This window comes from Prionailurus bengalensis, chromosome B4, assembly GCF_016509475.1.
Source record: "Prionailurus bengalensis isolate Pbe53 chromosome B4, Fcat_Pben_1.1_paternal_pri, whole genome shotgun sequence".
NCBI classification, from domain to species: Eukaryota; Metazoa; Chordata; class Mammalia; order Carnivora; family Felidae; genus Prionailurus; species Prionailurus bengalensis.
Genome location: NC_057358.1, coordinates 14,402,841 through 14,428,292, shown reverse-complemented (window position 1 = coordinate 14,428,292; position 25,452 = coordinate 14,402,841). Strand labels below are relative to the sequence as shown.

At 39.6% G+C, this 25,452-nt stretch overlaps 1 protein-coding gene across 1 annotated transcript in view; it reads left to right on the top strand.

Moving 5' to 3' along the window:
- Window positions 1-25,452, top strand: part of ITGA8 (integrin subunit alpha 8) — a 195,122-nt gene that overhangs the window by 77,639 nt on the left and 92,031 nt on the right. Inside the window, exons 12-13 of the mRNA XM_043563837.1 lie at window positions 190-395; window positions 3,639-3,830. Coding sequence (XP_043419772.1) covers window positions 190-395; window positions 3,639-3,830 — 398 coding nt within the window. The remainder of the gene's footprint in view (window positions 1-189; window positions 396-3,638; window positions 3,831-25,452) is intronic.

Here is a 25,452-nt window from a genome sequence, read left to right as displayed (position 1 = left end):
CGAGCCCTGCATCGGGCTCTGTGCTGACAGCTCAGAGCCTGGAGCCCGCTTTGGATTCTGTGTCTCCCTCTCTGTCTTCTCCTCCCCCCACTCCACCCCATGTTCTATCAAAAATAAACATTAAAAAAATATGTCCCCCTGGAATCTCACGTCTGTCGGTGCTCTGACCTCTCTCTTTGTTCCCTGCAGAATGGATGATGTATTGATTGGGGCCCCTCTCTTCATGGAACGTGAATTTGAGACCAGCCCTAGGGAAGTAGGTCAAGTTTATCTGTATTTGCAAGTGAGTGCTCTTGTCTTCAGAGACCCACAGATCCTCGCGGGCACCGAGGTTTTCGGGAGATTCGGTAGTGCTGTGGCACACTTAGGAGACCTGAACCAAGATGGATACAATGGTAATTTATACCAATATGTGGAATTGTTTATGTGTTGTAATTCATGTTACTGTTACATGAAGGAAACAATGATGTCTTAGTATTTACAGCAATGTAAATACAGGGTACAGTTCTTATTATTGATTTTTAAAATTTTAAATATTTATTTTTGAGAGAGAGACAGAGCATGAGCGGGCAAGGGGGAGAGAGAGGGGGAGACGCAGAATCTGAAGCAGGCTCCAGGCTCCGAGCTATCAGCACAGAGCCTGACGCGGGTCTCGAGCCCGTAAACCGTGAGATCGTGACGTGAGCCAAAGTCAGCCGCTTAACAGACTGAGCCACCCAGTGCCCCTATTATTGATTTTTTATGAACTATTAAAGAAATCTCAAGACAATTTAAAGTTACGTTGTCATAGATCAGCTCTAAATAAAGGCAGCTGTTATTTTTTAAATTAATATTTGGAGTTAATGACTCAAAGAAAACTAAAGAATCTTCCGTATGTACAGTCAAGACAAAGAAATGCATGCTGATATATGAACAAGAATGATGCCTTGTGATTAACCCGTTTGAGTTACATATAGGCTTTGCTGAATTTTAATTGGTCGGTAAATTTCAGCTTAAAGCAACTTCAGTGTTTGCAGTAGTGTTAAATTCTTGGTTTAAGATTATGATTCTTTAAAGTAGGAATTTATGAATCCCTTGCAAGTACCCTTTCCTCAGGAAGACATGCAAGCTCACACAAAGCTTGCTCGAATTTGCTCGAACAAAATAGCCTAGGGAGTGTTTGCATCAGAGCAGTATTCATTAGTACCTTTGCCAAGGGGTATTGTAAGGTTAAGTTTTCTTTCATACATCCCAGAACTGTATGGTTAGTAATTTTTAAAGTGCCATAAAACAAAAATGCATATTACAAGTTCATGTTTCCAGGAAAATAATAAAAAGAGAGACAAGTTTATCTTTAACTGATGAGCTGCTTTCAAGACCTGCCCTATCCCTGGGCACCATGCAAAATATATTTATTTTGCTACATTATCTGTTGAGTCATCCTTATCACCATATTTTCCTTTAGGTATCTTTTTTTTTTTCTCAAACCCTTCATGATATTTTTAAAAGGTAAGAGAAGCATTTTTAAAAATTTTTTTTTCAACGTTTTATTTTATTTTTGGGACAGAGAGAGACAGAGCATGAACGGGGGAGGGGCAGAGAGAGAGGGAGACACAGAATCGGAACCAGGCTCCAGGCTCCGAGCCATCAGCCCAGAGCCCGACGCGGGGCTCGAACTCGCGGACCACGAGATCGTGACCTGGCTGAAGTCGGATGCTCAACCGACTGCGCCACCCAGGCGCCCCAAGAGAAGCATTTTTAATGGCAGAAAGTGTGTTCTGCCTCTGATGTCACTGATGTATAAACTGGGTAAAATAGGGGCACCTGGGTGGCTTGGTCGGTTAAGTGACTGACTCTGCACAGGTCAGGATCTCACGGTTCGTGAGTTCAAACCCCGTCTTGGGCTCTGTGGCAACAGTGAGACCTGGGATTCTCTCTCTCCCTCTCTCTGCTCCTTCCCAGCTCATGCTGTGTGTGTGTGTGTGTGTGTGTGTGTGTGTGTGTGTGTGTGTGTGTGTCTCAAAATAAATAAACTTTTTTTAAGTGGGCAAAATAATGCCAGACTGGGATGAAACATGGGACCGATGTGGACGGACCTAGAGGAAGTGAAAGAAGGGTCCCTTTGCACCTGCCACGTGATGCAATCTTCATTTTCCACAACAATCTGAGATTTGGGATAGTTTATCCTTACCTGTTAAGTGAAGCTGGAATGATAATCCTTGTTACGTAGTCAAAATCCATTCACGATTTACTTAGTCTTGTCAAGCTTAGGAGCAAAGAGAAATAAATGACAAAATGGGGATACATAATTGTCACCCGCTGTGGCGAGCTATTATGTTATTGTGTTATTGGTGCTCTTTCTTTATGTAAAACTAAATATTCGAGTGTTTTATGTTTTTTTAAATTTATGTATTTATTTTGTGAGAAAGAGAGAGAGAATCCCAAGCAGGCTCCCACTGTCAGCACAAAGCCTGAGGCGGGGCTCGATCCCATGAACCATGAGATCATGACCTGAGCAGAAATCAAGAGTTGGACGCTCAACCGACTGAGCCACCCAGGCGCCCCTTGTGTGTATTGTTTAGAACAATTCTGATGGACACAGTGTGTGGAAGTTAACTTTCATTCAGTGCCATCTTTAAGGGGGAGTTGAGTGGTAGGGTCCTTTCCGGGTTTCTCTGTATCCTCTACTGTAAAAGGGGTCCTGCCTACCTCATGGGTTGATGTAATCATTACATTAGATAATCTCTGTGAAAGAGATTGGTTTTTTTTCCTTTTAACAAGAACCTCGTAAGTACCCTGCAAAGGTGTCTCACCTGTTCTACTCAGCCTAGTGATGGGACCCAGCCCTCCCTGTGGCTTGTTGCTAAGTTCCCATGTAGATCATCCTCTGCCTTGCTCCTCCAATGGGCCAAGTGCTTTCCAACCTTGGGCCTTTGCACACCAGTTCTTTCTGCCTGGAGCGCTCTCCCCTCCGATTTCACATGGTTGGTTTCATCTTGTCCTTAGATTTCCATTTCAGCGTGAGCCTTAATGACACCTTGCCTGATCCCCTAATCTAAAAATAATAACCTGACAGAGTGCCTGGACGGCTCAGTTGGCTAAGCAACCTACTCTTGATTTCAGCTCAGGCCATGATCTCACAGTTCGTGAGATCAAGCCCTGCGTTGGGCTCCGAGCGGACAGCATGGAGTCTGCTTGGGATTCTCCCTCTCCCTCTTTCTCTCCCCCTCTCACGCTCCCTCATGCTCTCTCTCTCTCAAAATAAATATTTTTTAAAAGATATGTAAAAATAACAACCATTCTCCATCACATTAATATTTTTGGTTCTTCTGCATAGAGTTTGTCACTTTCCATATTTCCTTGATCGCTTCTTTATTCAAATCGTCCACTACCTGCACTAGAGTATGAATGTTCGAAAAGCAGCATCTGATTTGCTGTCACAACTGCTGCGTCCGACACATAGCAGTCGCTCGACAAATATTTGCAGGATGGATAAAAGGCAAACAAATAACTTACGGTTGCTGCAGTATTATGAAATTTTCATGGAAAGCTTAATAAGCCCTTTGGATTTTATGATACGGCTCTTCGATTGCACTTCATTCTACGTCTCAAACATTCTTCCTGACTTAAAAAATATGCTTATGTGTGTCCGTTTGTAGACATTGCCATCGGGGCACCCTTTGCAGGCAAGGACCAAAGAGGCCAAGTGCTCATTTACAATGGGAACAAGGATGGCTTACACACCAAGGCGTCCCAGATTCTGCAAGGATTGTGGGCCTCCCAGACCATCCCTTCTGGATTCGGCTTTACTCTCAGAGGAGATTCAGACATAGACAAGAATGATTACCCAGGTAAGGGTTTCTTTCTTTTCCCATGAGAGCCCACTTCCCAGAAGGAAGCCCGTTCTCGGGACAGCACATCATGTGAAAGCGGTTCCCCTCCTGAAGGGGAAGGCCAAGCTTACCCACAGATGGCCCCGGGCTTTTGTCCATGATTCCCAAGTGACAAAACAGGGAAGGCGGACAAAACAAACACTCCCCTTCCCGCCAAGAAACCATGTGAGAAAGGCAAGGTGGCTTTTGAAAACCTGCACTGGACGTAAAACTTGTCAACTTTGCGACAAAAGTTTTTGTTTGAAACCCCTCGGTAAGCTGTTGTCCATCGAGGAAGACTTGCCTGAGGGCCAGCTAGAGCAATTTATTTTAACCCTGTAATTCCCTTTTGAGCTCATAGTTCCTGTTAATTAACTCATGAGCCTCAACATTTCTGTCATCAAGCTCATGCTTTTGGAGCGTTAAGTATTTTCTAGCCGTCCTTTGGGGTTTTTCAAAATAGATTGCGTATTTCAAAGAGAAGCAAAAGGAACTTGTTGATAAGAAAGATGGTAAACTGTTCTTGGTGACTTCACTCCGACTGAGGGCTCGTGGAAATTATACCGCCCAGCGAGATAATTCACGGTTTGTGCGTGCCGGAGGAAGGCACAGTTTGTCTTAACGGATTGTTTTGGGAATCCCAGGGTTTTCAGCAGAGAGCATTAGACTTCTTGGTTTTATGATGCAATTTTCATTTTTATGTTAGTTCTTTTAAAATGGTTTCAACAAATACTTAGAAATTACTACTAGTTAACCAACAGCTTCAACTATTTATTAAAATCTGTCTCATTCCACCACGTTCACGCTAATTGGGTGCTCTCCATATGTCGAGGGTTTTTTTTTTTTTCTGGTTTGGGGCAACATTCCAATACACTGACTGCCTAAACATACATAACTAATTCCATCCTTCCGTTTTCTCTTCCCCTCTGGCATCAGGCAAAAAGGATACTGTATCATCTTCTCATAAATTTGCCAGAAATCTTTCCTGGCACCACCAAAGACGTTCTAATGGGCTCAAAGCAGATTTAGTTTTATATCGTATACGAATACATCCTACCTCAGCAATTTCAAGAGCATCTAGTTAAGTTTATTTTCTTAGGTTATACTATACTAGTCTAATCAATGAGGTTAATGGGGTTTTTTGAGGGGGAGGAGGGTGTCATTCATAATCCATTCTATTTTAAATAATCCAAAAATTAGTCCCTTATGTGATTTCTTCCCAAAATATGTCAGGATGATTCATGAAATTCAACTCATAGGCTGTAATCTTAGATGAAGAGTTATTTTTGGAAAGCTGTTGCTATTCATTATGCTTGTCATATACTTACCTCAGTACCAGGGAACTTGACAGACAGGTGGCTGTACCTTCCGCCAGGTAAAGGAAATAAGGGATGTATTGCGCGCCTAGGAAGTTCATCAACTTTCTTTCAAGTCTCCTAAATAAAAGCCAGGAAGGAGAGGATCATGAGACAATTTTTATCTCCAGGAATATTTCTTCTGGGGGTGGGTGGAGGGTTGAGGGAGCGGGGAAAGAGGAGGCAGACAGGGAAGAGAGAAGCTAAAGTAGGTAGATGTTGGCAACTAGTTACCTCTTAATTATGTCTTCTTTTATCCCTTCTTAACAATCGGAAAAAGGTCATTTGAAGCCATTCGTTAACCGTACCTACTGAGGCTGATTCACTTAATACTAATTAATGAGGTTAATGCAGTCTGTGTATCTGTAAAGTAAATGTCCTTCACTAAGGCAAGACCATTCATGTCACTAATTGGATTCTTATCCCTTGAGATCATCTCGAGGCGTTCGGTGTGTGACTGTACATCTTCTTAGTAGACTTGGGTTCTGGTCCCGGTTCTGCCTCTCGAATGGAAATGTGGATGTCTTGTGATTCATGATCCTAGAGCATTTTCCTTGGTCCCCATCTCTTTACAAAAGAATGACATTCAAAGAATTCTCCTTAGAGTGACGCCAAGTCCCCAGAGACCTGTGCAGAGGCAAAACCCTAATGGGGGGGGGGGTAATAACTACATTCTCTTCCCCACTACGATGGATTTGAAATCCACAGGCATAATTCAGGAATCAGTTGAGCAGATGTTCATTTAGATTCAAGACTTTCTCCTTTCCTGTCTCTGAGGCCACTCTTTCAAGGAAGGGAGTGGCAAAGGGCGTGCCTGTTGTCCAGGGACTAGGAAAGGGACATCCGGCCCAAGTGCATCATCTGTTTTTACTAGCTTCTGCCTGAAGGATAATTCAGTCTCTCCAGGCCTTTCACGCAGTGCTTAAGTTTCTGTGGTTAATCCCATGGCCTCTGTAGTGGCCACTGCTCGAAAGTTCCATGGGTCATGAGTCCTCATTCTATTCTGGCCTCTTCTGGTCCGTTCTTAGCATGTGCTTCCATGCTATGGTTAGGACCCAGACATTTACAGGTTAGGTTTTCAGGTTTCTGAGATTGTTTATCCCCCTGGATTATTCCTTTAGCCATTGCTAAGTTATCACCAAGACACCTTATTACTCCAGCCTAATGGAGTTTCAATCTTCTTAGGTTTTGCCTGGGAAATAGCAGTGTTCCCTCACCCTGAGGCTATTGGGTGGCATGCGTTCCAAATCCTATAGCTCATTTTATAAACTGTATGTCCTGGTCCCCCATGGTCTATCTTGTGATTTTTTTCCAAACCAGTTCTACCTGGAACTTACAAAGAAGTATAGTTTTCTTTCTCTTTGGGGTCCTGCTCTCCCAAATCAAAATTAATCTTCTTTCAGATTATGGTGCCTTCCAGGAGTCTCAAAATCCATTTAACAAGTTGACTTTCTTCTAAGATATATCTGGTGGTCTTCAATAAGCAGTGATTCTCAATCTTAGCCGCACATCAGAATCACTTGGGGGAACTTTATTTTTTTTTAATGTTTTTATTTATTTTTGAGACACAGAGAGACAGAACATGAGCAGGGGAGCGGCAGAGAGAGAGGGAGACACAGAATCTGAAGCAGGCTCCAGGCTCTGAGCTATCAGCATAGAGCCCGACGCGGGGCTTGAACTCACGGAGCGTGAGATCATGACCTGAGCCGAAGTCAGACGCTTAACCAACTGAGCCACCCAGGCGCCCCATCACTTGGGGGAACTTTAAAAACTCTGTCTGCTCAGGTCACTCTCCAAGTATAGAGTCAAACTCTCCAAAGTCAGAACCTCTGGGAGGGGGGTAGAGTTCAGACCAGAGTAACATGGGTAAGTCACTTGGGTGATTCCTATGTTCAACCCAACTGAGAACTAATGACATAGAACAAAGTTCCCCCTTTAATGAGTATCGAATCAATGGGGCATCTTGTTAGAATACAGATTCTGATTCAGGTCAAGGGAGTGGGAAAGACTCCTCCTTTCTACCGGCTTCCCAAGTTATATCACTGCTTCACGGCTTCATACTACATCCTGAGTAGCAAGCTATTTTGACCTATGGAGTCTGAGATGAGGTTCTTACCCAGGACCTTACTGTGAGAAACAATGCTCTCAAGGCTTTGTGCTCAGTTCCCATGCCTACGGTAGTTGGATATGCAGTGTTCTCTTTTGGCAAGGACCCGTTCACTAAACTCTGCCATTCCATTTATTCTTTTCAAGTTGTCAAACTAACCCGAGGGTCTTTTCTCCAGGTCGCCTCTGTGTGGTTACGGCCATTGGGATGCATGGTCCTGATACATGCTCTGGCCTCATCTGGAAAAACTAAGGAAGGTCCATTGAAAATACTCAGGGTTTTTTTGTTGTTGTTTTTTGGGTTTTTTTTTTTGCATGCGCTGCTCTGCATCTCCTGGGAGTTACCTGTGCATTTAAAATGATGCCTCATGGCTTCCATTTAAAATATAGGATCCATTTGTTAGGGATTGGCCCACCTTAACCTGGCTTAAGCCGTAGAGGGAGCCATTTATATTAAGGCTATAGGAATATCTCAAGGAAACCTAAAGACAGCAACTCTCCTAGGCCCCTGGATGGGACTGACTGACTGAGATCCTGGATGGCCAAGACTTCCTTTATGCCTCTCTCTTACTCTTGCCTCTGCTTTTCTTTGCACGTCTGCTTCTCTCTCTTCCCCTCTCTCTCTCACTCCCCTTCTCTCCCTCTCCCTGTCTGGACCACAGTTCTCTGAGCACATAGTGAAGTGTCATCTCCAGGCTTTGCATGTCGCAATTTTACTCACTCAAGGAGACTGTCTACAATTCATCTCAGTCCCACATTGTAGGGAAGGGCATCGTATAGACTCCACGGCAAAGGGTGACATCTTCCAAAGAAAGCAGGTGTTGACTTGTGGACTGGGCAAGTATGCCAGGGAATACACGCCTTGATGCCCCTGTGAAACAAAACAAAACAAAACAAAATGGCCCTAGGAAATACGAAGGGAAGAAGATAATTGAAAACAAAAATCTTTCGTTATAAAAATTAAGTAATAAAAGTGGTTGTTAATTGCTCATCGCTCTTTGAATGTTTGTTCCTTTTGTTTCAAGGTCCAGAAGAAAAATACGTAAAGAAATTCCTTCATTCAGTCAAAACATATGTATTAGTGTTTGCTATGTATTAGACATCGTGCTGGGGGGACAGTGGCAAGGCGTCCACTGTCACTACCTTCCCAGAGCTGACATTCTAGGTAAGAAAGACAGTTAATTAATTACAATAAAGTGTGAGCATCGAAACATTGAAGGCTTTAAACGCTAAACCGGTTTTGGAACACAATAACATCTGAAAAAATTCAAGCATGGCTGCTGAACATTATGCTTATGAATTTTAAGTCTATTATGATAAAAGTATCGTTGGCCTTTGGAACTTCTGTAATGATTTGGTCTTCATTAAATGAATCAGCTGAGGAAGAACTATGAGCTCTGTGGTTCCTCAGATGGGCACCTCCACTCCCCCTGACAAACTTCCAGGAGCCAGGCTAACTCCATGATCAAGGCTACAAATTATGTCCAGGTTGTGTCCAGCCAAGGGGCAGGTGAGGGCAGATTCATATACCAGGGAGTTCCCTCCCTCCAGGATGGGGCAGGGCCACCTTTTTAAATGCACACACAGGCATGGTGGGATCTCAGTGGCCCTCCATTCTAAATAGATCAGAAACAAAAATCCCAAAACTCTTCCCTCTTTCTACTTGGTCACCTGCAGAGTTCAGGTAAAGACAAGTCCCCAAGCAAACGGTAGATTTGACATTCTGCATTGAAATCAGTCAAACCCATAGGAGTTGCTGTTAAATGGAACACACTTGAAAACCTGGGCTTACCCAAACTGATGGCTTCTGAAGGGGTAATTTATCCCATTCCTATTTTTGAACGCTTTTTACCTCGTTTTAGGCACCAAGTGTTAGCAGCCGTGTCTGCGAGCAGAGCCGTGTTGGCTTCCCCTTGTCTTCACTGCCTGCCATCTACCCACTTCCAGGCACACTGCTATGAAACCTACCTGTGATAATGGCAGGCACACATGTTGCCCATTCCTTAGATAGCGTGCTCTCTCTCTCTAAAGATAGATACGCTTTACATGTTTGTGATACAAGCCAGCTGCCTTTTGCAGGAAGAAAGAGTAAGGTTGATGGTGATGTTTGATGTGCGTTTCTTTGCAAATTACAGCTGTTTCACCTTCCGGACTGACGAAAAATCAGGTCACATAGGACCCGAAATAATCAAAAGCACAGACGTGCAAAAGGTGGCTTGATTTACTACTATGCCATCCACTGCATAGCAGAGAAATACAGTTCATATCCTCTGGAATATTATTTTTGAATATTTCTTATGCACACATGTACATACACTCACACTTATATGTGCATATGTGTATATATGCATGCGTATTTTGTGTGTGTGTGTGTATGTGTACCCCAAGAGAGTTTATAGGGTAAGGTTAGATGATACTCCATATTTTTCTTTTTGGGAAACATCAAACCCGTATAAAAATAACCTATTAAAGTTAGCAACGTGTCTGGGAACAGGAGAAGGGAAATCAGACTGGCCAGGTTAAGATTCCCATCGTCATTGATGGGCTGTGTGGCAATGAACAAATTACTTGAGTTCTCTGAGTTTCTATTTCCTTATCTGAAATTATAAGGCTAATAATATTTCCTTCACTTGGTTGTGTGTGTTTGCACTTTCTAAGTCTGGAAAAGGTGTTTACCAAATGTTGTGAAATGGCTTAGAACAAAAAAGGAAATCCATCTGATTGACATGAATACAAACAAAGCTAATTTACTTCACAGACATATCGGGCCACATAAAATGCTGAAAAGCTGCATTCTAGGACTCTGGAGATGGGCGAAATGGGTTTCAAACTTGACCCCACTGTTTCCTAGCTGTATAAAAGCATAGGACAATTTCCTAACCTCTCTGAACTTCGATTTTCTTCTCTGTGAAATTGGATATAATAAGTTGGTTTAAAGATAAAATGGCATTATTTATATAATGTGAAATGAGATGATGTGTTTAAGTTAAAATGAGATTACATAGAACATAGTTTAATAAATGGCAGCTCTCCAATCAAGTTTTCTTTCTTTCTTTCTTTTTTTTTTTTTTTGAGAGAGAGAGAGAGAATGAGCAGAGGGGGCAGAGGGAGAGAGAGAGAGAGAGAGAGAGAGAGAGAGAGAGAGAGAGAGAGAATCTTAACAGGTTCCATGCCCAGTGTGGAACCTAATGTGGGGTCGATCTCACAATCCTGGGATCATGACCTGAGCCAAAATCAAGAGTCGGTCGCTTAATCTCTGCTTTGTTCTTTTTTTCTCTCTTTGTTCAGGGTCTCACTGATGTCCTCCACTCTTTTTTTTTTTTTTAATGTTTATTTATTTTGAGAGAGAAAGAGATTGTGAGAGAGAGTAGAGGAGGGGCAGAGAGAGAGAGAGAGGAGAGAGAGAGAGAATCCGAAGCAGGCTCCTTAGGGTCAGCACAGAGCCCACCCCTGGGCTCTATCCCACACACCATGAGATCATGACCTGAGCTGAAACCAGGGGTCAGACACTTAACTGATTGGTTGCCCCCCAATTAAGTTTTGAAACAAGACTATATTTTGGAGGCATTATTTTCTTTTTTTTTTTTTTTTAATTTTTTTTTTTAACGCTTATTTATTTTTGAGACAGAGAGAGACAGAGCATGAATGGGGGAGGGTCAGAGAGAGGGAGACACAGAATCCGAAACAGGCTCCAGGCTCTGAGCTGTCATCACAGAGCCTGGATGCGGGGCTCGAACTCACGGACCGCGAGATCGTGACCTGAGCCGAAGTCAGCTGCTCAACTGACGGAGCCACCCAGGCGCCCCATATTTTCTTACGCACACTATTGCTATTATTTTCTTTTGCTTATTTAATTCCCATAGTCCCCATATATTTTCTTCCCCCACCCAGACAAATAGGAATATGAAAGGAGGAACACTGACATTGAGACTCTGTTGGGTTGGCAATCTCTTGTAAAAGTCCTGTTGCTAGGCCCTCACTAGAATCTTCTGCTAATGTCATGTGGCTACTGCCCTGCTATGATGTAGCCCCACCACTCACCCCATCCTACCTCCCACCCCTACATGGAAGATGGTGCACAGGGGACTTCTCCCATTTCTCACTACTGTGATTTATTGGATGCCAAGAATGGAAAATGTTCTTCCTTCTTAACCTCTTAACCCGTTAGAGGCATTTAATTTCATATAAATTGGGCCTGAACTAGGTGACGACAATGGAAACTGAAAGGAAGGAATTAAAGAAATCATGTAAATGAAAAATAGTCAAGGCTTGATAATGACTGGCCGTGATAGAAGGTAGAGGAGGTGGGGTTAGTGAGGAAGAGATGTTAAAGATGACTCTGGAATTTTTATCCAGTGTACCCAATAAAAGAATGGCATAGTGGACAGACGTGGGGAGATTTAGTTACAGAAATAAAGAGATTCTGCTATAGAAATAGTATTTGGAATAACTTTCCTAATATCTAGATTAACCATTCAGTATTTTTTTAGGTTTATTACAGTAAATAGTATCAGTATACATATATAAATAGGAGTCATTAGTATATTGATTCCTGGCACCAAAATTCTTTTTCCTGTTCCAAATATGGATGTATTCAGGTTTCTGTTCTGGTGCTGATTAGAAAATGAGGGTTGGGCAGAGGAGTATCTTGTATACATTAATTGAGTGAAAACATTTCAGAGAAGAAACAGCTGTGATAGCCAGAAATCCCTAAAATTCAATGATCTAGCCTAATCCTGTTAAACATGATTGTATAACAAGACCATCTGCTAAATGCATAGCCCAGACTTTGGAGAGCGGAGGAGGGGAAGTACAGATTCTGTTGAGGTGCAGAAATCTTACAGGCAATGAAAACTAGGGGAAGACATGGGCTGAATGCCAAGACTATCAGTGTCTTGCTGAAGCCCATAATGCATGATGATTATACCATGAAGCCATCTCAGACAATTATACCAAATGGGAAAAAAAAAATGACCCATTATTTGTTTTAATGAGTGCTGTGTGCATGAGTGTGTGTGTGTGTGTGTGTGTGCAAGCAAACAACCAAGCAAGAGAGAACCTACACATAAGAAATAAAAGGGTTTTAACCAAAGGGAATAATGGATAGTCATACCTTGAACTCCTTGAAATTGATTTGAAGTTTAGTTGAAGTAAGTTCAAATCTATAGTCAAAGTTTATTTCTACTTCTCAAACCCCACTACTCAGGTTTTCCTGAAAAGCAAAACATTATGTTCCTTACTGAGCAAGATTTTCATAATTTCATTATAAATACATTGTAAATTAGAATATTAACATTTCTTGTAAAAAAATCTTATGAATTAGATTAAATAAGTCAACTGACAGAGTTCCTGGACTTGAATTCAGTAAAGTGGAAGTAAAAATGAATGGAGAGATAAAACATGTGAGTTCCAGAACCAGTTCTCCCAAGATAATGTTATTTTAGTAACTCAGCTTCTCTGGGCCTGACTTTCCTCCCCTGAACGTGATATGGATGAATAGAAAGCTTCTCCAAGATTTCTGATTCTATAATCAGATTTTATAATCCAAGATCTAGACTTACTGCCTTCCAGATACAGACACTACAAAAAAGAGAGAAAGCGAGAACTGTAGGCCAATATCTCTGATGAACATAGATGCAAAACTCCTCAACAACTGAACCCAACAATACATTTAAAAAATCATACACCAAAATCAAGTGGGATTTATTTATGCAAGAGTGGTTCAATAATCCCAAATCAATCAAAGCGATACATCACATCAATAAGAAAAGGGATAAAAACCACGTGATCATTCCAATAAATGCAGAAAAAGTACATTTGATGAAGTACAACATCAATTCATGAAGAAAACCCCAAACCAAGTAATTTTAGACAGAACATACCTCAACATAATAAAGACCGTATGTGGAAAACCTGCAGCTAACGTCATACTCAATGGTGAAAAACACAGCTTTCCCCCTAAGCTCAGGAATAAGACAAGGATGGCCAATCTCAGCCCTTTTATTCAACATAGTACTGGAAATCCTAGCCACAGAAATCAGACAAGAAAAAGAAATAAAAGGCATCCAAATTGGTAAGAGAGAAGTGAAACTGTTACTATTTGCAGATGACATGAAATTATATATAGAAAACCCTAAAGACTCCATCAAAAAACTACTAGAACTGATGAATGAATTCAGTAGTGTCTCAGGATACAAAATCAATGTGCAGAAATATGTTTCATTTCTAAATGCTAATAATGAGGCAGCAGAAGGAGAAATTAAGAAAAATTATTTTTACAATTGCACAAATAATAAAATATCTAGGAATAAAGTTGACCAAGGAGGTGAACCAAGGAGGTGAAAGGCCTGTACTCTGAAAACTAAAACATTGATGAAAGAAATTGAAGACAACACAAACAAATGCTTTTTCTGCATCTATTGAGAGAATCATATGGTTTTTAGCCTTTCTTTTATTAATGTGGCACATCACATTGACTGATCTGCAAATATTAAACCAGTCCCACAGCCCGGGTATAAACCCCACTTGATCATGGTGAATAATTCTTCCAATGTACTGTTGAATTCAATTTGTTAGTGTCTTGTTGAGTATTTTTTCATCTAGTTTCATCAGGGATATCAACCTGTAATTCTTTTCAGTGAGGTCTTTGGTTTTGGAATCAAGGTAATGCTGACCTTGAATCAGTTTTGAAGCTTGCCTTCTGTTTCTGTTTTTTGGAACAGTTTGAGAATAGGTATTAACTCTCCTCTAAATGTCTGGTAGAATTGCTCTGGGAAGCCATCTGGCCCAGAACTCTTGTTTGTTGGGAGATTTTTCATTACTGATTCAGTTTCTTTGCTGGTTATGGGTCTATTCAAATTTTCTATTTCTTCCTATTTCAGTTTTGGTAGTTTGTATATTTCTAGGAATTTGTCCATTTCTTCCAGGTTGCCCAATTTGTTGGAATATAATTTTTTCATAGTATTCTCTTATAATTGTTTGTATTTCTGTGGTGTTGGTTGTGATCTCTCCTCTTTCATTCATGATTTTATCTATTTGGGTCCTTTCCCATTCTTTTTGATAAGTCTGGTTAAGGGTTTATCAATTTTGTTAATTTTTTTCAAAGAATCAGCTCTTAGTTTCATTAATCTGTTCTACTGTGTTTTGTGTGTTTTTTCTATATTGTTTATTTCTGCTCTTATCTTTACTATTTCCCTTATTCTGTTGGCTTTAAGCTTTATTTGCTGTTCCTTTTATAGTTCTATAGGTGTAAGGTTAGATTGTGTATTTGGTACCTTTCTTGCTTCTTTTTTTTTTATTTTTTTCAACGTTTATTTATTTTTGGGACAGAGAGAGACAGAGCATGAACGGGGGAGGGGCAGAGAGAGAGGGAGACACAGAATCGGAAACAGGCCCCAGGCTCCGAGCCATCAGCCCAGAGCCGGACGCGGGGCTCGAACTCACAGACCGCGAGATCGTGACCTGGCTGAAGTCGGATGCTTAACCGACTGCGCCACCCAGGCGCCCCCCTTTCTTGCTTCTTGAGATAGGCCTCAATTGCAATATACTTTCCTCTTAGGACTGCCTTTGTTGCATCCCAAAGGGTTTGGACTGTCATGTTTTCATTTTCATTGGCTTCCATGTATTTTTTTTTATTTCTTCATTCATTTCCTGTTTAACCCATTCATTCTTTTGTAGGATGCTCTTTAACCTCCACGTATTTGAGGGCTTTCCAAATTTTTTCTTGTGGTTGATTTTGAGTATCATAGAGTTGTGATCTGAAAATATGCATAGTATGATCTTGATCTTTCTGTACCGGTTGAGGGCTGATTTGTGACAAAGTATGTGATCTATACTGGAGAATGTTCCGTGTGCACTTGAGAAGAATATGTATTCTGCTGTTTTAGGGTGAAGGTTCTGAATATATCTGTTAAGTCCATCCAGTCCAATGTGTCATTCAAAGCCATTGTTTCCATATTGATTCTCTGCTTAGACAATCTGTCCATTGCTGTCAGTAGGGTATTAAAGTCCCCTGTTATTATTACATTATTACCAATGAGTGTCTTCGTATTTGTAATTGATTTTTATATTTGGGTGTTTCAGGTTGGGGGCATAAATATTTACACTTGTTAGATATTCTTGATGGATAGAACCAAAGGTGTAATCATCAAGACAGCATGGTACTAGCACAAAAACAGACACATAAATCAATGGGACAGAATAGAGAACCCGGAAATGGACCACAAATGTATGGCCAACTAATATTCAACAAAGCAGAAAAGAATATCCAATGGAAAAAAACAATCTCTTCAGCAAATGGTGCTGGGAAAACTGGAAAACAACATGCATCAAGATGAAACTGGACTACTTTCTTACACCATACACAAGAATAAATTCAAAATGGATGAAAGACCTAAATGTAAGACAGGAAACCATCAAAATCCTAGAGGAGAAAATAGGCAGCAACCGCTTTGACCTTGGTTGCAGCAACTTTGTACTAGACATGCGTCTGGAAGCAAGGGAAACAAAAGCAAAAATGAACTATTGGGACTTCATCGAGATAAAAAGTTTCTGCACAGCAAAGGAAACAATCAACAAAACTAAAAGTCAACTGACGGAATGGGAGAAGATATTTGCAAATGACGTATCAGATAAAGGGTTAGTGTCCAAAATCTATAAAGAACTTACCAAACTCAACACCCAAAAAACAATCCAGTAAAGAAATGGGCAGAAGACATGAATAGACACTTTTCCAAAAAAGACATCCAATCATCACTCATTACCAGGGAAATACAAATCAAAACCACACTGAGATACCACCTCACACCTGTCAGAATGGCTATAATTAACAACTGAGGAAACAAAAGATGTTGTCAAGAATGTGGAGAAAGGGAAACACTTTTGTACTGTTTGTGGGAATACAAACTGGTGTAGCCACTCTGGAAAACAGTATGGAGGTTCCTCAAAAAATTAAAAATGGAACTACTCTATCACCCAGCAATTGTACTACTAGGTATTTATCCAAAGGATACAAAAAGGCTGATTCAAAGGGGCACATGCACCCCAATGTTTATAGCAGCACTATCAACAACACCCAAAAGATGGAAAGAGCCCAAACGTCCATCAACTGATGAATGGATAAAGAAGATATGGTGTATATATACAATGGAATATTACTCAGTGATCAAAAAGAATGAATTCTTGACATTTGCAACAACACGGATGGAACTAGAATGTATTATGCTAAGTGCATTATATTAGAGAAAGACACATATATGATTTCACGCATATGTGGAATTTAAGAAATAAAACAGATGGACATAGGGGAAGGGAAGGAAAAATAAAATAAGATAAAAACAGAGAGGGAGACAAAACATAAGAGACTTTTAACAAACTGAAGGTTGCTGGAGGGGTGTTGAGTGGGGGGATGGGCTAAATGGGTGATGGGCATTAAGGAGGTCACTTGTTTTGGTGAGCACTGGTGTTACACGTAAGTGATGAACCACTAAATTCTACTCCTGAAACCAATACTGCATATGTTAACTAACTTAAATTTAAATTAAGAAATAATAATGATAATTTTTTAAAAAAAGAAAAAGGAATTGAAGACAACACAAATAAATGGAAAGATATTCCATGCTCATGGTTTGGGAAAACAAATATTGTTAAAATGTCCATACTACCCAAAGCAATCTGGAGATTTGATGCAATCCCTATCAAAGTACCAACAGCATTTTTCACAGAACTAAAACAAATAATCTTAAAATTTGTGTGGAACCACAAAAGACCCCAAATAGTGAAAACAATCTTGGAAAAGAAGAACAAGACAGGAAGTGTCACAATCCCAGATATCAAGTTATACAAAGCTGTAGCAATCAAAACAGTATGGGACTGGCACAAAAATAGACACAAAGATCAGTGGAACAGAGTAGAGAGCCCAGAAATAAACCTGTTATTTATATGGTCAGTTAATCTTCAACAAAGGAGGCAAGAATATCCAAAGGGGAAAAGACAGTCTCTTCAACAAATGGTGTTGAGAAAACTGGACAGCTACATGCAAAAGAATGAAATTGGATGACTTTCCTACACCATACACAAAAATAAACTTAAAAGAGATTTAAGGACCAGGGGTGCGTGGGTGGCTCAGTCAGTGAAGCGTCTGACTCGATCTTGGCTCAGGTCATGATCTCGTGGTTTGTGAATTCGAGCCCTGAGTCAGGCTTTACGCTGGCAGTGCAGAGCCTGCTTGGTATTCTGTCTCTCCCTCTCTCGGACCCCCTCAAATGAATAAATAAACTTAAAAACAACTTCACAAAAGGGATTAAGGACCTAAATGTGAGAACTCAAGCCACAAAAATCCTAGGAGAGCACAGGCAGTCATTTCTCTGACATTGGTCATAGCAACATTTTTCTAGATATTTCTCCCAAGGCAAGGGAAACAAAAGCAAAAGTACACTATTGGGACTACATCAAAAGAGAAGTTTTCTGCACAGCATAGGAAACAATCAACAAAACTAAGAGACAACATACTGAATGGGAGAAGATATTTGCAAATGATATATCCAACAAAGGGCTAGTGTCTAAATACATATAAAGAACTATACATAACTCAACATCCAAAAAACACAAATAATCCAATTAAAAATGGGCAGAAGACATGAACAAAGATCTCTCCAAAGAAGACATAGATATGGGCAACAGACACATGACAATATGCTCAGCATCACTGATCATCAGGGAAATGCAAATCAAAACCATAATAAGATATTACCTCACACCCGTCAGAATGGCTAAAATCAAAACACAAGAAACAACAAGTGTGGGTGGGGATGTGGAGAAAGAGGAATCCTCATGCATTATTAGTGGGAACGCAAACTGGTACAGCCACTGTGGAGGCTTCTTCTATAGATTAAAAATGGAATTACCGTATGATCCCATAATTTCACTGCTGTTACCCAGATAATATAAAAACACTAATTCAGGGCGCCTGGGTGGCGCAGTCGGTTAAGCGTCCGACTTCAGCCAGGTCACGATCTCGCGGTCCCTGAGTTCGAGCCCCGCGTCAGGCTCTGGGCTGATGGCTCGGAGCCTGGAGCCTGGTTCCGATTCTGTGTCTCCCTCTCTCTCTGCCCCTCCCCCGTTCATGCTCTGTCTCTCTCTGTCCCAAAAATAAATAAACGTTGAAAAAAAAATTAAAAAAAAAATAAAAACACTAATTCAAAAAAGATAAATGCACCCTTATATTTCTGCAGCATTAATAGCTAAATTATAGAAGCAGCCCAGTGTCCAGCGATAGATGAATGGATAAAGAAGTGGATAAAGAAAGAATATTACTCAGCCATAAAAAAAGAATGAAATCTTGTCATTTGCAACAACATGTTTGGATCTAGCGAGTATAATGCTAAGTGAAATAAGTCAGAGAAAGACAAATACCGTATGATTTCACTCATACGTGGAATTTAAGAAACAAAACAACCAAGCAAAAAGAAAAAGAGACGGACCAAAAAAAAAAAAAAGAGTCTTAACTATAGAGAACAAACTGATGGTTACCAGACAAGAGGTGGGCAGGGGGGTGATTGAAATATGTGAAGAGGCTTAAGGGTACACTCATCCATGATGAGCACTGAGTAATGTATAGATAATGTATATTGTACACCTGAAACTAATGTGACATTGTGTGTTAAATATACTGGAATTAAAATACAAAATAGTTTTTTTTAAGAAAAACAATGTTTCATCTACCCATTTAATTTTTTTAAATCTGTATGATTTCATGGATGTTTATTTTGGGGCTATAAACTATTACTACATTTGTTTATATTTGTTGCCTATTGTGTTCGATATTTGGCCATTGGGAATGCTTTCCAGTTCATTCCTGTATTCTTTTAATTTTTTTAATTTTCATTTATTTTTGAGAGAGAGAGAGACAGAGGACAAGCGGGGGAGGGGCACAGAGAGAGGGAGACACAGAAACTGAAGCAGGCTCCAGGCTCTGAGCTGTCAGCACAGAGCCTGACATGGGGCTTGAACCCACGATCTGTGAGATCATGACCTGAACCGAAGTGCAGCGCTTAACTGACTAGCCGCCCAGGTGCCCCAAATCATGTGTTCTTTTAATATTTCCCATCCTCTTACAAGAATTTCCTCACTGTATAACATCACAGTATGCTCCGAGCTCATCTTGTATTTTCGGTGCTTCAGCCCTGGAATCAACCTTTCTTCAAAAACCTACAGTTTCTTTATTGAAGAACAATCTTTAGAAATCAAGATCTGGACACTAGGTTTTGTCATGGTAACGAGCATGTCAAGACTTGTAATGCATGGAATTCTGTAGATTGCCATGTTGTCATATATTACAGCTCCATTGCAAACCATCAATATTGCTTGAAATCAACAAATCATGTTTTCATTATTCAACCTATGCTTTGTAAGTCAACATTTTTCATTTTAATTGCCAACAACAGGTATTTGGGCAACATTAATATTATTCGGCTAATGTTGAGAACAGCCACCATTTTTCTTCATTTTTAAGGATAAAGGTATTGTCATATTTACTAATTATATGATATTCAAGAAATTGTACTTTTGAAATACAATTCATTAATTTATTCAACAAATACTTATTAAGTGCCGTTCGTGTGCCTGGCACTCTTCTAGGTTTTGAGGATATAGCACTGAATTAAACAATGACCCTGTCCACATGGGCCAGAGTTCAAATTCTAGCTGTTACCATGGCTGACTGTGTAAGCATGACAAGTTACTTGAAAATTTTTTTTTTCAACGTTTATTTATTTTGGGGACAGAGAGAGACAGAGCATGAACGGGGGAGGGGCAGAGAGAGAGGGAGACACAGAATCGGAAACAGGCTCCAGGCTCTGAGCCATCAGCCCAGAGCCTGACGCGGGGCTCGAACTCACGGACCGCGAGATCGTGACCTGGCTGAAGTCGGACGCTTAACCGACTGCGCCACCATGCGCCCCTGACAAGTTACTTTAAAGGGATGTTGTGAAAGTTAAGCTAGATACGTATGTATAATATGTATAAAGCGGTTGACACTGTGAACAAAACCTAGTAGGAATTGCTAAATATTAGTTATAAGTGACCTATTGATACTATTTTGACTTAATCCAAGCCTTTAAGAAACAATCCAATCTTGGAGATAAAGCATCCAACAATTAACTATAGTACAAACGGCATATAAGAAGAGTTTTAAGAGGTAAAAAAAAAATAATAATAATAATATTGAATGAGTTAAAAATAGAAGCTTCTTGTAGCTAAGTAAAGTGTTCAAAGTAAGCTTCCTGGGGGAAGTAATGGTTAAGCAAGGTCTTAAGATATAGGTATGATTTTAAGTGGTTATAAGGAGACAGCTTTCCAAAAGAGGAACACGGCCTGAGCAAGGCTCAGAGGTAAGAAAAGGTGAGTTTGGAAGTGATTTGGGTCAAACTCATGGGAGCATAAATGGAGAGATGAAAGGTAGATTTGGGGCAGGTAATGAAGGGCCTTGAATAGCATAAATAATTGGTACTTTATTAGGAAAATAATGGGGAAAAGAGATTGTATTTTATATTTCAAAATGACACTTCAAATACTTCAGTCTTCAGCAATGATCAGAACGAGCAGTAATGAAAAAGAAACTTGAGGGCAAAAGCCATGAAAATATCCCAGGTAAAGCTGTGCACTGAACCAGGAGAGTCCAGCACTACTACCACTGCAGCCTGGAGGTGTGTTGGGGTCAACAGGCTCAGGGTCACCGTCAACCTTTTGCATTCCCACAAGCAGTGAGTGAGAACTCCTATATTTTCACACCCTCACCAGTGATCTGGATTTGGGTCTTCCTAATAGCTGTGTAGTGATATCTTGTTGCTTTAATTTGCATTTCCCTGGTAACATATACAGTGGAGCATGTTTTCATATGCTCACTGTTACCTGTGTATCTTCTTTGGTGAGGTGTCTGTGAAGGACTTCGGCTCATTTTTTACTGGGGTCATTGTCTTACTCTTAAGTCTTAAGAGTTCTTTGTGTATTTTGGATAGCATCCTTTATCAGATGTATCTTTTACAAATATTTTCTCCAGTTGGTGGCTTATCTTCTCATTGTCTTGACGTTGTTTTTCACAGAGCAGAAGTTTTTAATTTTAATGAATTGTATCTTATCAATTCTTCCTTTCATGGATCGTGTCTTTGGTATCGTATCTAAAAAGTCATCACCATACCCAAGGCCATCCATAGGGTTTCTTCTATGTTATCTTATACAAGTTTTACAGTTCTGTGTTTTACATGTATGTCAGTTTTCTGTTCTGAGTTCATTTTTGTTCAGAGTATCAGGTCTGTATCTAGTTTTGTTTTGTTTTGTTTTTGCATGTGGATGTTTAGTTTTTCCAGCACCATCTGTTGAAGAGACTATCTTTGCTCCATTGTATTTTCTTTGCACCTAGGTCAAAGATCCGTTGACCACATTTATGTGGATGTATTTCTGGGTTCTCAGTTCTGTTCCATTGATTTGTTCATTCTTTCACCAATACCATACTGTCTAGATTACACTAGCTTTATAGTAAGTCTTCAAGTAAGGTAGTGTCAGTTCTCCAACTTTGCTCTCCTTCCATATTATATTGGCTATTTTGCATCTTTTGCCTCCCTGTATGCACTTTAGTTTGTTGGGAGCCATAAAATAACTTGCTAAGATCTGGATTGGGATTGCACCGAATTTATAGAGCAATAACATCTTAACAATACCATAAAACCTTACATTGTGAATGATTTGTTGTGCAGGTGTTCTGCAAGATGAGCAAACATTCCTAATAAATTTTAATTGATAAACGAGCGATGTCTTGTAATACGCGTAGTACATGACACTGAATGTCACATGATCATAACTGAGCCAATGGTCCTTGAAATTCGCTTTGATATTTGAGTGCTTTGGATTATGAGCATGTTTCCGAACAAATTATGCTCACAAAGCAAGGTTTTACCGTATTGAGTTTTCCTATCCATGAGCATGGGATATTGCTCCATTTATTTAGTTCTTTGATGTCTTTAATCAGAGTTACTTAGTTCTCCTCATACAGATCTGTACATATTTTGTTATATTTGTTCCTAAGTATTTCACTGGGGGGTGGGGGGGGGGATGGTAATGTAAATGGTATTGTGTTTTTAATTTCAAATTTTACTTATTCATATGTAACTGGTATATAGGAAAATGATTGACTTCTGTATATTTGCCTTATATCCCGCAACCTTGCTATAATCACTTATTAGTTTCAGGAGTTTATTTGCTGATTCTTCTGGATTTTGTACTTAGATGATCATGCCATCTGTGAACAAAGATAGTGTTATTCTTCTTTTCCCAATCTATATACCTTTTATTTCCTTGTTCTGTCTCATCGCATTAGCTAGGCCTTCTGTTGTGATCTTGAAAAGCAGTGGTGAGAGGGGATATCTTGTCTTATTTCTGATCTTAATGGGAAAACTTCACATTTCTTACCACAAAGTATAATGTTGGTTGTTTGGTTTTTGTAGACATTCTTCATAAAGTTGAGGAAGTTCTGTATTCCTAGTTTAGTGAGAGTTTGGGTCTTGAATAACTGTAGGATATTGTCAAATTATTTTTCTGCATCTACTGGTATGATCATGTGATTTTTTCTTCTTTAGCTTTTAGATGTGATGGATTACATTAATTGATTTTCAAATGTTGAACTAACCTTGCTTACCTAAATCATCTTTGGTTGTGGTGTATAATTCTTTGTATACATTCTTGGATTAAATTTGTAAATATTTAGAAGACTTTTGTATCTATGCTTATGAGAGGTACTGGCCTGTAGTTTTCTTTCTTTGTATTGCCTTTGTCTGTTTTTTTTTTAATTTTTTAATGTTTATTTATTTTTGAGACAGAGAGAGACAGAGCATGAACGAGGGAGGGTCAGAGAGAGAGGGAGACACAGAATCCGAAGCAGGCTCCAGTCTCTGAGCTGTCAGCACAGAGCCCGACATGGGGCTCGAACTCATGGACTGTGAGATCATGACCTGAGCCGAAGTCGGCCGCCCAACCAACTGAGCCACCCAGGTGCCCCGCCTTTGTCTGGTTTTGATATTAGGGTAATGCTGGCCTAGTAGAATGAGTTAGGACATATTCCCTCCACATACGTCTTCTGGAAGAGAATGTAGATAATTTTATAATGTCTTCCTTAAATCTTTGGTAGAATTCACAGATGAACTCATATTAATTGTTAGTTCAGTTTATTTAATTGATACAGGCCTATTCCAATGCTCTCTTTCTTCTTGTGTTAGTTTTGGCATATTGTTTCTTTCAAGAAATTGTTCCACTTCACCTACCATTATCAAATAGGTGTTGAATACTTTATAATAGTGGATTAATCTATTTCTCCTTTAATTTCTATTAGTTTTTGCCTCATGTATTTTGACACTGTGTTGTTAGGCACATACATGTTAAAGATCATTATATCTTCTTGGAGAATTGACTCCCTTATCATTATGTAATGCCTCTCTTCATTTCTGATAACTTTCCTTACTCTGCAGCTTGCTCTGTCTGAAATTAATATAGCTACCCCTGCTTTCCTTTGATTAATGTTACCATGGATATATTTCTCCATCCATTTACTTTTATTCTATATGCATCTTTATATATTTAAAATGTGTGTCTTACAGACAACATATAGTTGGGTCTTATTTTTATTTTATTTTATTTTATTAAAAAAAAATTTTTTTTTACGTTTATTTATTTTTGAGACAGAGAGAGACAGAGCATGAACGGGGGAGGGGCAGAGAGAGAGGGAGACACAGAATCGGAAGCAGGCTCCAGGCTCCGAGCCGTCAGCCCAGAGCCCGACGCGGGGCCCGAACCCACGGACCGCGAGATCGTGACCTGAGCTGAAGTCGGACGCTCAACCGACTGAGCCACCCAGGCGCCCCGTTTGGGTCTTATTTTTAAATCCACTATGACAGTCTCTATATTTCAATTGGTATATTAGACCATGGAAGTTTGAAGTGATTATTAATATAATTATATTAAGTTCTACTGGATTCGTTCCTACTTTCCATCGTTGCCCTTATTCTTTATTCTTATTTTTGTCTTTCGCTCTTTTTATGCCTTTCGTGATTTTAATGGAGCATTTTATGATTCCATTTTTTTTCTTCTTACTAAGGATATATACTCCCTTTTGACTTTTAAGTGGTTGCCCCAGAGTTTGCGGTATACTTTTACAACTAATCCAAATGCACTTTGAGATAACACTGTAGCACTTTACAGGTAGTATGGGTACTTTATAGTAACAAAATAATCCTAATTCTTCCTTCCCATTCCTTGTATCATGGCTGCCATCTATTTATATGACATACACGCATAACGTGTAAATAAAATGTATATACATGCTAAATTATATATATGCACACACACACACACACACACAGTCAAATGCAGTGTTGCTATGATCATTTTGCTATTACATGTTAGATCCATTTAGGATAATGAAAGTAAGAGTTTTTATTTGACTTTCACTTATTCCTTCTCCAGCTCTTCATTTCTTTATGTGGATCCAAGTTTCTGACTTATATCATTTCCTTCTTTCTAAAGAACTTCTTTTTAGTATTTATTGAAGACAGGATTATTATCAATAAATTCCTTCAATTCCTGTTTCCCTGAGAAGGATTTGGTTTCTCCTTCACTTTTGAAGTGAATTTTGAGGGATGATTTTGCAGGGTAAAGAATTCTAGGTTGGTGGGGGGTTTTCTCTTAAGATTTCAAGTATTTCGCTTCATTCTCTCCTGGTTTGCATGGTTTCTGGAGCAAAGTTGGATGCAATGCTATCTTTGCTCCTCTATAAGTAAGGTATTTCCCCCTCTGGCTTCTTTCAGAATTTTTTTCTTTATTTTCTTATTTTTATTTATTTTTGTTGTTGTTATTTTCTGTAGTTTGAAAGTGATATGCACAGGTGACCTATTTTGCCATTTATCCTTCTCAGTGTTCTCCGAGCTTCCTGGAACTTTGATTTCAAGAAAATTTTCATCATTATCATTTGAACATTTCTTTTATTCCTTTCTTTCTTCTCTTTCTGGGATTTCCATTATGCATATGTTACACCTTTTATAGTTGTCTCACAGTCCTTGGATATTCTGTTCTGTTCTTTTCCACTCTTTTTTCTCTTT